Raw genomic sequence first — 15,350 nt, forward strand, 5'->3', positions numbered from 1 at the left:
ACTTCCTACACAAATTATGGGAATTTTAACTTCCTTCAGACCCTCAAAGAGAAAATAAGAGATAAAGTTCAAATAGGCTGGCTATGTAAATAAATCTCCCGCGCACCAAATTACAGAGAACCACCTCCACAACTCATCCACCCACTCACGCATTTTGGCACAATGAGATTGCTTTCAGATGTGAGAGTGGAACTGCCGCACTGTCCCTGTAAACCATTTTTCCCCACCTACCCTCGCTCAAGGTCACTACAGGAAGTGTTTTGCATGTGCACAATGCGGAAACCACAGGGTGAGCAGCAACACAATATAGTGTGACTGACTGGGGTCTGCAACAGCATGCTTATAAAGAGGTCCATCAGGCCCTTTCATTGTCTTGAGGATATATGTTAAACCCATCATAAACAAGGCATTAGATGTAACTGAGCAATAACAATTCCCACACATAATACTGTGCATTACTCTGCACATCAAATTTAGCTAAAGTTCAGGCCACGGTAGTCCGCCTAGCACCTCAGCTGATGCTCTGCTGATTCTACAGCTCCAACCACAGTCGCTCTCTGAACAAAAGCGGTCCTAGTACCTGCTTCCATCCCAGTACCAACTCTGTTCTTTTTCATAAACAGAAAAGACTATGTTCACTTTGTTCAAATACTACTCGTGCTGCATGTCTCCTTGTCTTTGTCACATTTTATTGCATTCATAAAAGGTAACATACTTTACTTTGCCCTGGTTGTGTGTGTCTTCTTATACGTATTTTACGTAAGTAATTTTAAGTCATTAGAGGCTGTGAAAGGCATTATATGACACACTTAATCCTAGTTCAGACTGCGAGTAACTAGCACGTAATATTAATGTAATTCAGTCATTACACGTGACATAAACACCGGAAAAACTTTGAAAGTTCAGATAATTTCAACTTTTGAGGAGACTAGAGACGGGAAACGAGCAAATTGCAGCACATGTCAATGGGGTTTTACACACACGACACTTACTTAATGAGCATCAATGTCCCACTGAACAGAGTCAAACATCTAAAGATAACCATTGTTGCTCAAATCTTTAATATATTGAACATTCTTGTTACCGCAATTTCCCAACAATTGGCCGCGGCGGATTTGGCTAAATTTCTTCAGCTATGAGGTTAATACACGGGGGCAGTTAATATGCTTTTGTTTCTTTTAACTTGCATAAAACACTGTCCTGCGGCTTATACACAATGTGGCTTACACAGGAGATTACTGTAGACACGAGTGGTTCTGACTGGACTATGCATACGGTGCTCTGAGAACATATTGTTTAGAAATGCTCGCTTTCACTTACACGGCCACTGATGTACCACAAAAACTCTCACATGTATGGTGTTTGAAATAGTGAGGTGAGATGCCGTAAGGGAGAGAGAGAGAGACACTTACAAGAACTTGCCGTTGGTGCGCGGGCTTTTGAGCAGGCGTGGCTCCGAGTCATCGCGTGTGATGGTGCCATGGAACCAGGGCATCTTCTCATGGGCTGTGGTGGCGATAAGCTTCTCCAGCTGGGGCCGCTGGCTGATGATGGCCTGCTCTAAAGCATGGTCCTACACACACAAACACACACACACACACACACACACACACACAATGACTACATTGTAACAAAACAATGAAATAAATTTTAACAACAACGTGCTTTATTTTCCACATAAATCACAGTATAAAACACTACACGTTGTGTTGGAACTTGGATCATTTTCATTGGATGGATTGTTCCAGTTCAGTGCTTGCCCATCCAAATGCCAGTTTATGCCTACCTGCAAGCTCCTTGCAAGAGCTACTGGTACGTTACTAAGGATGAGTTCCTCAACTTCACAAGATAATATAAAATCCAGACGAGATGATCTATGGCCAAATTGTGTTATGTTATGTCGGAAAAAAAGAGTACATTGCTCCAGATAAATATGGAGTGTGGATAAATACTACCAACTAGAAACAACATTTGAGGACGCACCATTCGCTGTGTCTGCCCAGTTAAATATTTAACACATCGTTTCTCAAACTTGGGGTGTGGGGTCGCCTGAAATCCAAACAAGGTCGGCTAAGATATCTTAAAATTGACTACGTCACTACATACAATTCCACATAGACTAAATAAAAAACTTATATTACAGTGATATCCACGTTAAGTAACAGATCCTTTATCATAATTTAGCTAAGTAAAGATAAACTTAGACAGCCCACATGAAATGTTTGATTGATGGAACCATGCTTGATCAGTGTTCAAAACAAAGCTAAACAGCCAGATGTGCAAGGACATTTGGGGAAAATCAAAGTACCGCTCATGTCTGGATGTTACAGCAGACAGAGATGAGTTGCGGTCTTTCTCGCTACACGCAAATGATTGGGGTCACCAACATTTTGTGATATCAAAATGGGGTCAAAAAATGTTATAAAAGTAGGTAAATGTTAGTCAGTTAATCAGCTCCTTCGTAAGCAGAATCCACCTCATAGAGCTGCTAACTTCATTAGTTCATTTAACCTATTTTCATAAGCTATGTAGCCCACAGATCAAATCTGTCACTGCCCTCTTACAGTATGACTTGCAGGACATGTAAGTGAAAGCATAGACGTTTGGAAGTGTCACCAAACACATAATTGACACTTTTATCATAATGATATATAATACTGTTGGGTCACTTTAGTCTATCCTGATTATTGGAGTGGTCTACAGAGTCTGATCATGAACTCAGTAGGCTTTACAAATACTTACTGTGGATGCTTTTAGATGAGGCTGAGAAACACTGACTAAAATTAGACTAAAATGTGTTCTGTTGACAAAATCTTATCTAAAACAATTCAAAAGACTCAAATATGTCTTTAAATCGACTGCAGTCTTCAGTGATTGCGACTAAGACTAAAAACAAAATGAAAATTCTTGTCAAAATGAATACTGACAGAGTGTGATGGCATACTAAAGATTAATGCCGGTTCTTTAAAAGGGACACAGAAATGTTCCCTTCAAAAATGAATGTCCCTATATAAGACAAACACACACACACACACACACACACACACACACACACACACACACACACACACACACACACACACACACACACACACACACACACCAAAAAGACAAGCGCTGGACACTGTATGGAGAGAGAGTCTTATGCCATACAATCCACCAGCTCGGGGACTGGCTACCGTCTCTTTTACATCCTCATCTCAACATAATATACTTTATTATTGGGATACTTTTAATATCAGGTTTTTATTTCAGTATCTCAGCAAAGCTGCATCAATAACGAAACATTAGCAACCTGAAGAGACTGAAACTGGCTCATATAAATTTAGCCATCACCACAAAACCATTTAGTTGCTCCACATCAGACTTGAGGCTATAAGCTGATTGAGTTAATAAAACCGAATATACTCGGTACTCAATGAAGCTTCTCATAGCCATAGTATGAATGCATAAACAGATGGAAAAGGTGCATTACAAAATTAGTCTGCTGTTGCTAGAACTGCAAACATATCATATGTGTACATCATATCATATGTGTACATATCAAATGCATATCATGCATCCTTTTCTCTGGAATGGTTCCTTTTCAAGTTTATATTTTCAGCTTAATTTTACTTTAAGTCATTACATGTTATCCTCGCTGTTATGAGATGAGATAATAAACTAATTTTTCCCACCAAGTAATTACAATGTCCTCCTGTATCATTCCTCAGTCAAACTTGCTTGAGTAGAGTATGAATAAGCCCATACAATAATAATAACCTACACATAAACCTACACATAAACTTAACCAAGGAATACAACAGTCTAGTTCTAGTAACTGAATGCAAACTGATGTTTCAACACAGTGGTAATTTTTTTTTCAGCATCAGAACTTTTTTAGTTCTAGCCGACACATTGAGCAGAGCTGGTGACTAAGGTACTGTAGGATGCTCATCTTTGTCTTAGTATTATGCTCAGGATCAGACCCCCATCATCCTGTCAAATTACCTGCTGCAGTGTTCTGCAGAAAACTCAGTTTAGTGTAGGCGTGAATCAGACACCTTTTTTTACTGTTACGGTTGTGGTGTTGACTTGAATAGTTATGTTTTTCGGCCGTGAGATGTACTCCCACAAACCCCTCGGCACGCAAATCAAAGGCTCGGGCTGCTGGCTACAGACAAACACACCACACTTAACAGAGCCCCTGCCTACGCACAGTTGCACCACACACACACACACACACACACACTAGCACTCTGTTTCTAACTCCGGTGACGTGTAAAATCAACACATTCATGACTGGCCCCTCGCATTTGTAACCATATATGCAGAACAGACTCTGAGGTCAAGAAGTACACATGTAGCGCAAGGGTCAAATCCATGAGGTCAAATCTAATGAAGTCGCTTTTCATGAAGTAGGATTTCATCATAACAGCGGTCACTCTAAAGAAGATTATATTGCAATTATCTGCTTTGGTGCTTACTCTGCCATTGCAATGTTAATACATATGAAAAAAAGAACTTTTGAAATCAAAATACATAACAAAGTGCAAAATGCATAAATCATGGTTCATTTGGAACCATACCACTTGGAACTGCAACTGTGTAGCTCAACAACACACACACACACACACACACACACACACACACACACACACACACATACACATACTGTAGACTTGGGATAGGTGGGTAGTCGAAGAGTGTGTGTGTGTGTGTGTGTGTCATTTTCGGTGTCTTTTTGCATCGCTTTAGCAGTAAACCCCCGTTGTCTTACCTGCAGGTTCCACGTCTGCTTCACGTACTGCCGGATCAGCTTCTCCTTGAGGTCCTCGAAGGCCCCCACCTTGGGCTCCATGCCCTTGGGCCGGTTCATGGGCTTCTTGAGCAGGCAGATGAGGCCGTCGGCTTCCTGCGCGTGGTAGTCGATCACATCCACCGGGTTACGGTGCGACTTCCCGCCGGCGATGGCGTACGTGTCGTTCAGCTCCCTCTCGATGGTGTAGTGGTACACCTGCCGGCCGTAGGCCACCGACAGGGCGAAGCCGCCCAGGTAGTTGCGGCTCTGGCGCAGCAGGTAGAGGCCGTCGCCCATGCCGCCCTGCTTCAGGTAGCCCTCCGCGTCCTCGCGGGTGATGTTGCCGTAGAAGTACGGCAGCTTGTTCACCTTGTCCGCCATCGCTTGTGCCGTACAACCTTTTCGCTCTCTCAAGCTGGCACGCAATGAATCGTTCACCGGCCTCCTGAGGAACACAGACAGCAACGAACGGTGAGACACAACTCAACGCACGAATCCCCTCAAAGAGGCGAACTGTACTTTGGTGACTTCTGACGACAGGAAGTTGAACAGTCCTGCTCAGAAAAAGAAAATGGCACATCTTATCTGTTGTTGCACTGGAGGAGACTACACCTCCTGGGAAAGGCTCACATCACTTTTTTTTTTTAATCTAGGGACCCTTTATTTCATTTAAATCAACTCAACTCATTTAAATAGAGACTGTTTCACTATTAGCTTTCTTTTACTGTGAATGTGAGAGGGAATGAGCTGATACAGGTCGAAGAGTCGATCTCAACCCTCGGTGGCCAAGACTGCACAGCAAACTCATTCATTTATGAATAATTCCAAACAGTTTTGATGATGTTTGTTACAGTGTCACCACACTGGATGAAACCTAATGATGACTGAAAATTAGTCAAAATGGACTGAAACTACTTTACAACTATTAATTACTAAGATATAAATGTGTTTGTTTAGCTGACACTGACAGCTGAGCACTGCATTGCAGTATAGTATGAGAATAAACAAAAAGTACCCCCTCTCTCTCTCTCTGAATATACATATAACAGTTGGTAGAATATATTTTGCTCAGTATGTGAGTGCAGTACTGTATGTGGTATACCTCGGTGAACCTGAGCTTGAAGTGTCAGTATGCTATTTCTAAACTGGGCAGTGTGATGTGAAAATGCAGCTACAAGATCTTCCTGATTTCTGCAATAATCTTCTTGCTGCTTGAAAGACATCTTGAAAACATATTTTGCGACTCTTTTTTTTTCAATTTGCTGCGTGCCTGAGTACATGTACTGTAGGCTGCCCATGTGTGATTGAGACTACTCAACCTAAGAGTTAAAATAAACACCAGTGTTTCTCAAATGCGCAATCACTTCAAACACACTTCAGATGCACTTCAGATGCACAATGCATTGCCACAGGATGTCAAGCATCCATCCAAATCTTTTCATCTGTTTCTTTTTCATTTGTTTGACCGTTACACTTCATCTTTCTTTTATTAAATTATTACTTCCAGGTTAGTGAGTGACAGGAAAATTGCAGCCCTGTGTCACTCATAAATGTTACGCAATAGTAGGCTAAATGCATATGACAGCAAGTTTGGGTCTCCTTTAAAAAAAAAAAAAATGACACAGATTTTCCAGTGGAGCTGACATAGTGAAACTTACATGCTCTCCCAAAATATCTTGGAAAAAAAACGTATTTGGTCTAAAAATAGAAAGTGATGATGAGCCATATTCTGTGATGTCATACACAAGAAAGGACAATACTTATATAAAAATACATGACATACACAATACAACCTATCAAATTATGTTACATTAACATTTTGGCGACAATAGCTTAGGAATTAAGGAATTTCTAGCAATGTGAAACAACATGTTCATGAAATTACTCCCATTCTAAATAACTATTGCCATCCCACAAAGTCATAATTGTACCTACAGTATGTGTTTAATGGAATCTGTACAGTTTAGAGAAACCTATTCTATTTTTTTCAATGAAATTGTAGTACACTAAATTGAAGAACATGCTGCTAGTAACAACAATACTGTATGTGAAAACGACAGTGCTAACAGAACGCAAAAAGAAAAAAAAAAGGTGCCAAAAACTGTACAACAGACATCCTGTTGTCCTAAAATCTTTCATCTTGAATGTAGCCCACCATAGTGTGTTGGCCTCTCACAAAGACCTACTTCAAAACACCTATAGCAAGACAGGAACGACCATGGATCTAAATATACATATAGTCAAGAACATGCAAGGAAACCACAGAAGCTTGCAGAAAAAAGGAGGCCAGACTCTTTCTGGTAAGAAAGGTCATTGTTATGGCAACCATGGCCACGGAGACAGCAAATGTACCATGGAGCACATTTTCACCTGAAGCACAAGAGAGGGTTGCCAACATATGGCACTGAATCTTGGTCAAACAGAGCGTGTGAATTACAGACGTCAAGACTTCAGCCAAAATCCTGAAAACTGCTGCAAAGGTTGTCTGAATGTAAATATAGTAGATCACACAGTTGTTCTTCTGAATCTCCACTGAATGGATGAGATGAAAACATGGATTTTTGAGGGGTATTTTTTCTAGGCATGCACACAGCAACTGCTGCTCACTAAGTACTGTACAAGTGAATAGAAAAAAAAACTCTTTGATCTTACTTTTAGGATAACATGAAACAGAGAGCGTGGCTGATATCATATTAAGTAAAGTAAAGTAAATAAATAAATATAGAAATTATCATTAGTATTATTGTTGCAGTAACTTAAACATTATGTGATCAATAGCCTAAAATAAGTTAAATTACGCACTGACAACAGCACAAAATGACAAACACTTGGTCTCATTCTACAGAGATAAATAGAGCTAAGTGAAACATTTATATAACAATTTAACAAAAATAAAGATGTCTGTTTTTGGCCTCAATACCAGTGAATCTATTTGGTCTAAATGACTGACAGCAACATAACTTGACCATGTTTTTCTCTGGTCTTCAAACACTCATAGGATTTGAACAATGAGACGCCAACAATTAAACAAAAGGCAACTACTGACAATAGGCTAAACTGAGATGCAATTATACTGCAAACTTGAATATTTTTCATGCAACAATTAGCCGTACTAATTCTAGCCGTAGTGTGACAAATTCATATACATTTTCGGATATATATCCTGGTCAGTCATATTAAAAGAAAGAAGAATTCTATCAATAACATTAGACTCTTACTGACAGCCAAAACTTACTGACAGTAAATTACATGACTCCTGCATCAGCAGGCCACAACATTAGGCCTTCGCAATCTGAAGCATTACAGAGTTTACCAGACATCACATTCCACATTAAAGAAACAAATAAATTAATAATCATTAAAAAAATACATGGGTCTAAATGAATAAATTACTTCAACATCTGAAAAGCCGCTTAATTATAAATAATGACAGTGTGAAGAAACACCCTGTCAATCTGCTCCACCCATTTATGTAACACTGCAAGGCTGAAATCTTTTATAATTATTAACTATATAACTTTTCAGTAATTGGCAAAGATAGACCATCGTATATACGTAGATGTATTTAAATTAAATAATTCTCTGAAACCGCGTATAAATAAAAAAAATGAAGTTAGAAATGTAACTTACCAGGAACTGTCTCAGTCCTACTGCAGCCTATGACCGCTCATAGAAGCTACCATCTTCAACTGCTAGCTGTACAGGAAATGATGTGGTCAAGTACTCTGGATATTTCAAACGTTTCAACAGTAGGACGTGCTAACTGTCTGAGGGTGAGTCTCACAGGCCAAGAGACACCAAGAGAAAGAAGAACAAAGACTAATGAATTCACAGTTTTGGGTCTCTGTACATATACTCTATGCGTGTGTGTGTATGTGCCTGTCCCTGGTTTCAAGCGAACACTTAGGGTGCTACGTGGAAGTGTTGGCCAGCTTCCTCATTTCATCTCATTTTCAGTTACTTCCTCGAAAAAAAAAAAAAAAAGAAATAAAACTTCCCTTTTTTCACCCACCTCGGAAACCAAGCCATAGAAATGCAACTCGGGGCAGTATTCATGGTTATACTGGACATCCCACAGGTCTGTACGCACCTAATTACTCCATATGGCAAAGCTTTATGACATATAGGCTACCATCTAGGTCTTTGTGTCATCTACAGTAGAACTACTAAGCATGCCAAGAGTCCAGGGAAATGTATGTACTATTACTAATTGTGTCTATGCTGTTGTCCTGTTATAGAAATCAACTATGTCTTTTTTTCTGCAAAGTGATTATACCTCCGGCATATATGGCATAATCTCTCTGGTTTCTTTCATACAGTAACATCTGATACACTGGCTGCCATTTCTAAAGACCATTTCATTATTGAAACAACATTGAGATTTCAAATCATTGACATTTGTCAGCATCCAGACAAGGTCTCTGAAGGCCCAGAAAATATGGGTGACAACCCTGCTGAAAAACTGGTCTTTGCGTGTGTGTGTGTGTGTGTGTGTGTGTGTGTGTGTGTGTGTGTGTGTGTGTGTGTGTGTGTGTGTGTGTGTGAGTGTGTCTGTAACTACTTGTGTTGTATGTACTGTACATATGATCACATTGTGTGAATGGAGCCAGTTGTCTTGTTTGGTTGTAAGCATTCATGTGTGACAGCTACTGTAATAACACAAGATGCGTGTGTGTTTGTGTGTGTGTGTGTGTGTGTGTGTGTGTGTGTGTGTGTGTGTGTGTGTGTGTACTGTTTGTTGGGGGGGCGGGTTACATGGGGTTACGTGAGGGCTGAACATACAGTAACCTTCTCCGCAGAGAGTTCTACTTCTGCTCAGAAAAGTAACATCATTCAAATCATCCTGTCAACATTTCACACCCTTCCATTCTCCTTATGCAACAACACCTCTTCCCCTTTACACATTCATTCAAAGTTCAGATTGTTAATAAATCTATTCTCAGTGTACGAATGGTACCAAAGTACAAAGACCCACTATCACCCTCACAACAACAATTATTTCCCATAAACCACGTGATGCTGACAAAATGACTGCTGAGAAAACTATGAGATAGTGTTTGCTGCTGCTGGAGGTAAGATTTGGGGTAAAACTGGGGTGTGATGTTAAATTTGATCAAAATACACTTGCACGCTGTGTACCATCTAAATGAACTAAACTGCACCAAGTGCACAGGATTTACAACAAGGTGTACGACAGGTTGTTTTATGTAAGCCCATTACTGGATGATACACATTTATTTAATTACATCCAATTCAATAATGGTTAACATCAACCTCTGATCTAACATCCCTAAAGGGATTCCCGTGACACAGAATAATGTAAAACATGAAGAATATAACACAAGAATACCCTGCAGAAAAAATATCTGTTCTTAAACATATTTATCTAATTTTGAAAACTATAGTGCATGAGCCTCATCACTGGAAAAGCACATATGTGTGCCGCAACATTACATGTACTAGTACTTGACCAAAATATGCAAAAAAATCAAAACTTCATATTTGACATTTAGGTCAAACATGAGACCTCATGCAGCGGATGAGAGAAGAAGCCATACTGTAAATGGAAACTCTTTAGTCAGTGGCGCAACACGGTGTCTTTTGAGGCTTCCCATGCTCTATTTTTCTTTTTCATCTCTCTCTGGGTAAAGAAAGCCTTTCACAAACTCTGTCAACTCTCACTATTTTTAGAGAGCTTGGGGCTCAGGTTTTGAGGTGAGAGAGACAGGAAGCCATTTTTGTCCACCAGGTGCAAGCGCAGACGGTGGCTCCTCTGCTCATCGTACCCGACACAAGCCCAAACTGTAGTCCCACTAACGACCAGTAGAGGTCACAATAGTGCAACAACATCCAGTAAGCTCATTCCTGAGGACTTTCCACTTGTCCTCTTGTTCCATCTTTCCTAGTATATCAGTAAATATCTTGTGTGTCTCTCTGTGTGCGTGTGTGTGTGTGTGTGTGTGTGTGTGTGTGTGTGTGTGTGTGTGTGTGTGTGTGTGTGTGTGTGTGTGTGTGTGTGTGTACGTGCGCACACGCGCGTGTGTGTGCGCGTGTGTTTGTGTACACACTGATTATCCAAAAGCCTATGAACAACATATGGCTCATGTGACCTCTTCTTTCCCCGAAATGTGTCTGTGAAATGCCTGTCATCATCAGTACTGCTTCAAAAGACATGCTATTTCAGGAAGGAGGCCAACATGGGGATTCCCTCTACTACTACTCTGTCATTTTAAGCTGGCATTCAAAACTACAAAAAAACACATCACTGGTTGACAAAGTGGATGATTTCATAATAGGTTGATTTTTGATATGCTGTTGAATTACAGTATGCACTAGACGTCCTGATGACCAGAACTTTGCACAGTGCTAAAGTTCTGTTCTGTCCTGTTACGAACAGGAGTAGACTCTCAGTGTTTGGAAGTCTGGAGTTACCTAGGCCACCAACTACGCAAGATCCACTGGCTCATGCTCAGAAGATGTTTAGTGTTGCGTCACTGATGCCAATTTACTCATAGCACTGAATGTTAAAAATTCAAATCACACCTGAAAAGGTGATGTGGCAGCCAGCCTGTTGTGATGTTGGATGGTGATTGGTTCTAGCCATAATCTTCCTGCACACGATCTACAAAAACACTTTATTATGTTACATTACATTTGGCTGATGCTTTTTTTTTGCAATATATTATATGTAATTCCTAAAACAGCTGTTTTATGTTATTACTACTTGCATAAACAAATAAACACACTAATGTCCATAGAACACATTTAGTGTCACAATAATATTTAACACGATAAGGTAAAACACCCTGGCAGCAAAAGAGACAGGCTGAACAGGTGCATGACGAAAACCACCCACCATGCATGGACAAATACACCCACCCACCCACCCACACACACACACACACACACACACACACACACACACACACACACACACACACACACACATATATATACAAAGAGTGCAACATACAAACAGACTCTGCTTCTCGTAAACCACACAGCCACATGCACAGCACAATTTACTGGCAAAAATGAGGAAATACAGCAAAAGGTATTAAACACGTGAAAATATCTGATGGTGTGATGTGATGGATGAACTCATATTGCTCAATGTGTAAATTTGCCAATATTACAGAGTGCACTAAAACAAACAACAGAACAATATTGCTGGCACAGTTAATGACTACTGCTATGGTGGTACCTATGCACTTTTAAAATTACTACTGTGCTAAATAAACAATTGGGAGCTTCTACCAGTATACGGACCTTAATCATTTATTTTAAAATTACCTCATGGTCAGAGTGTGAATCTGGAAAGATTGATGGTAGGTGGAGATTTAGCAAAGCAAGATCTACAGCCTGAGACACTTTCAATAACCTACTACATTTCCCAAACAAATCAAATGTATCCTGGCATACATAAATGGCTAAGGGTCTTATAAAACATTAAATACACAACCAACCAGATTGAATTCACCATAGCGCTGCTTTACTGTATAATGATTACTGTGTGGGGAACACGGGTAGCTCATCACAGCCAGGTGTTTCACAACGAGAGCAGATAAAATTCATCCTAAATGTCAACAGTGATGTCACGCGTTGATGGCTGCTTTTACTGGACATGAAAAACGACCTCTGCGAAAGGAATTTGATTGATATAAAGAGCAAGTTGCGAATGCATTATGGACGGGTGACATTTCTCCCACTAAGGCGATATGCAGATAGGGTTTTTCGGAGAAGACCCAGAGGTGTCAGCCTTTGTTGATGCTTATAGTTAGTTGCAGCTAGATGGGCGTTGCAAAGCCATGAGATTCCTCCCTTACGTCATCAGAGAGGAGCCTCGAAGGGACGCATTTTGCCTCTTCCGAGGGGCTGTGCCTTTAAATATTGGAGTCGGAGCTCCAATGGGTTTTTAGAGGCATTGCAGACTTGAGCGCAAGGGAAGAGACAGGTGCTAGCGAATCCTGGAATCACTTGGCACAATATGACATCAGGGATCTGAAGTGTCATTTCGTCGAAAGCATTTTTATTTTCGTAAGTAGGACGACTTTTATTTATAGCCGTTTTGTGATGTTTCATTTTTTCCACAGACTATGTTGCCCCTTTTTCGTGTGATCTTGGTCAGTGTAGAGATAAATAATTCATTTGATCTATTCATTTAAATTGAAATAATGTAGTAATATGCAAACAACCACAGGAGTAATAACTTCTTTTGATATGGCCAATTCACATTGTATTTTTCTTTTCTTTTTTTTATCGTCATGCATCTTGCCTGAATCCTGCCTCCCATCCGAATATCGAACATCACAGATTCAAACGAGGAGTTCCAACCCAATGAAAACAATTTCCCCTATAGCCCATACTATGCTCTATTTAGGGGTAGATTAGGTCATTAATGCAATATAAACTACTTTGATTTACTTAAAGTTATATTTTTAATCTTGACACTCACCTTGTGTGCTTGAATGAGCGATATTCTTGTACCAGGATGTCATGATGCGTTCGTGACCTTCTCATCTGTATCATCTATAATTGGAATTTCGAATTTAGTTATTATTAACCCAATCGGATGTGTAGTTTTGTCGACGCAGAAAGTGATAGAATCCCATGAACCAGCGCGAGACGAGTGGGAGGAAATTTTTAAAATCTCGTTGTCACCCGTTGTTTTGCCCTCCCTTACATTCTAAAAGAATGCTGACTTAGCATATGACGCTTAACACAGTTGCTGGATAATCAAGCCATGAATATCAGTTTGGTGGGGATACCGGACTCCTAGCCTATAGGTGTCGCGCAGGCAGCCGACCAGACGTAGCAACCCGACTGGCACGTGCAAGTCTACATCACGTTTGCGCACAGTGGAGGACCTGCCGTTTTAAAATTCATCGTATGCTGCTCAATTGACCGTTCAGAAACCTCCTGCAGCTGTTGTGTTTCCTTCACATTATATAGCTAGGCCTATAGCCTACTCACATGTCATATTGTGTTGACTATGAAAATCTATTTTGCTGTGTTCAATGTGTTATTCCCAAATAGGTGATATAATCTAAGTTGTAAGAGTCTGACAGGGATATTTCTCTGACTGTGCTGTGTAGGTACTGTGAAGACGAGCTATGCCGGAACAGAGCAATGACTACCGCGTGGTGGTGTTCGGCGCAGGGGGGGTGGGCAAGAGCTCCCTGGTGCTGCGCTTCGTCAAGGGGACCTTCCGCGAGAGCTACATCCCCACCATCGAGGACACGTACCGGCAGGTGATCAGCTGCGACAAGAGCATCTGCACGCTGCAGATCACCGACACCACGGGCAGCCACCAGTTCCCCGCCATGCAGCGCCTCTCCATCTCCAAGGGCCACGCCTTCATCCTGGTCTACTCCGTCACCAGCAAGCAGTCGCTGGAGGAGCTCAAGCCCATCTACGAGCAGATCGTCCAGATCAAGGGGGACGTGGAGAGCATCCCCATCATGCTGGTGGGCAACAAGTGCGACGAGACGTCGGGCCGCGAGGTGGAGTCGCCCACGGGCGAGGCCGTGTCCAAGAGGTGGAAGTGCGCCTTCATGGAGACCTCGGCCAAGACCAACCACAACGTCCAGGAGCTCTTTAAGGAGCTGCTCAACCTGGAGAAGCGGCGGACTGTGAGCCTGCAGATCGACGGCAAGAAGAACAAGCAGAACAAGGCAGAGAAGCTAAAGGGGAAGTGTGTGGTTATGTAAGAGCGCCCCCCGGTGGAGAGGGGGGTGTGGAATGGGGGGTGGGGGAGGTGGGACGGGCGGCCGGTCAGTCCAAATCCAACATCCTCTTCCCTGCATCCCTACACAAGGACGTAGACTAGAACTCTTACTGATGGTGGTACCAGAGGAAACACCCACAAATGCACCCACCCACACAAACCAACACATACACTACACACACACACGCACACACACACACACACACACACACACACACACACACACACACACACACACACACACACACACACACACACACACACACACACACACACTCACACTCATCATGATATATCTGTTTATGCTTAAAGTTTACACCAGGAGGGAGGTGGAGGAGGACATGCCACAATCGACCATGTAGTAGCTTCGCATGGAGACAAGGAAGTCGAGACATTTAAACGGTTCTGTCAGGCTCGCTTGTACAATGGAACAATAACGCTAAAAAAAAGAGAAAATACTGTACAGTGGAAGACCAAACATCTAATAGTGCTCCCCAGTACTCCTCCAGCTCTCCGAACCACTCACAAAGAAGATGCGTTGAATAACCTAATATCCCCAGCCTGTGCCAGAAAGGGATTTAATTTCACTGACTGTGTATTTGTACCAGAGCAAGGTCTCAACACCCACGTCTTACTGTTCAGCAATCCATTCCCTTCTGGACATGTCACAGATTTGGATCACAGGAGGTAATGTGGTGCATAGGCTATATGGCTGACTTACAGAGGTAGCCTGAATCGTTTGTGGTGGTTTAATGCTTATTTTGGATTTGGACTGATACATGAATTCTACTTGAGAGTGTTCTAAACACAAATCTCTCACGCAGAGCAGAGCTATACAAAGCA

At 41.4% G+C, this 15,350-nt stretch overlaps 2 protein-coding genes across 4 annotated transcripts in view; one reads left to right on the forward strand and one right to left on the reverse strand.

Moving 5' to 3' along the window:
• syk (spleen tyrosine kinase) overlaps positions 1-15,350 on the reverse strand; it is a 59,121-nt gene that overhangs the window by 13,202 nt on the left and 30,569 nt on the right. For 2 of the 3 annotated variants that reach the window (XM_062553921.1, XM_062553919.1), the window contains exons 1-3: positions 8,411-8,686; positions 4,760-5,225; positions 1,413-1,573 (exon numbers count right to left, since the gene is read on the reverse strand). In XM_062553921.1, the coding sequence (XP_062409905.1) occupies positions 1,413-1,573; positions 4,760-5,161 (563 nt within the window). In that variant the 5' untranslated portion in view covers positions 5,162-5,225; positions 8,411-8,686. Of the gene's footprint in view, positions 1-1,412; positions 1,574-4,759; positions 5,226-8,410; positions 8,687-15,350 lie in introns of those variants that run through there. The other variant, XM_062553920.1, reaches the window with a different exon arrangement.
• Positions 12,720-14,492, forward strand: LOC134100617 (GTP-binding protein Di-Ras2). The gene is made up of 2 exons (XM_062553922.1): positions 12,720-12,817; positions 13,876-14,492. Exon 2 carries the CDS (start codon positions 13,894-13,896, stop codon positions 14,488-14,490), a length of 597 nt encoding a protein of 198 aa, XP_062409906.1. The 5' UTR covers positions 12,720-12,817; positions 13,876-13,893; the 3' UTR covers positions 14,491-14,492.

Source organism: Sardina pilchardus, chromosome 14 (genome assembly GCF_963854185.1).
Source record: "Sardina pilchardus chromosome 14, fSarPil1.1, whole genome shotgun sequence".
NCBI classification, from domain to species: domain Eukaryota; kingdom Metazoa; phylum Chordata; class Actinopteri; order Clupeiformes; family Clupeidae; genus Sardina; species Sardina pilchardus.

Bases quoted from the DNA above. Each gene is read 5' to 3' on its own strand.
- LOC134100617 (XM_062553922.1), top strand. From the start codon at position 13,894: ATGCCGGAACAGAGCAATGACTACCGCGTGGTGGTGTTCGGCGCAGGG.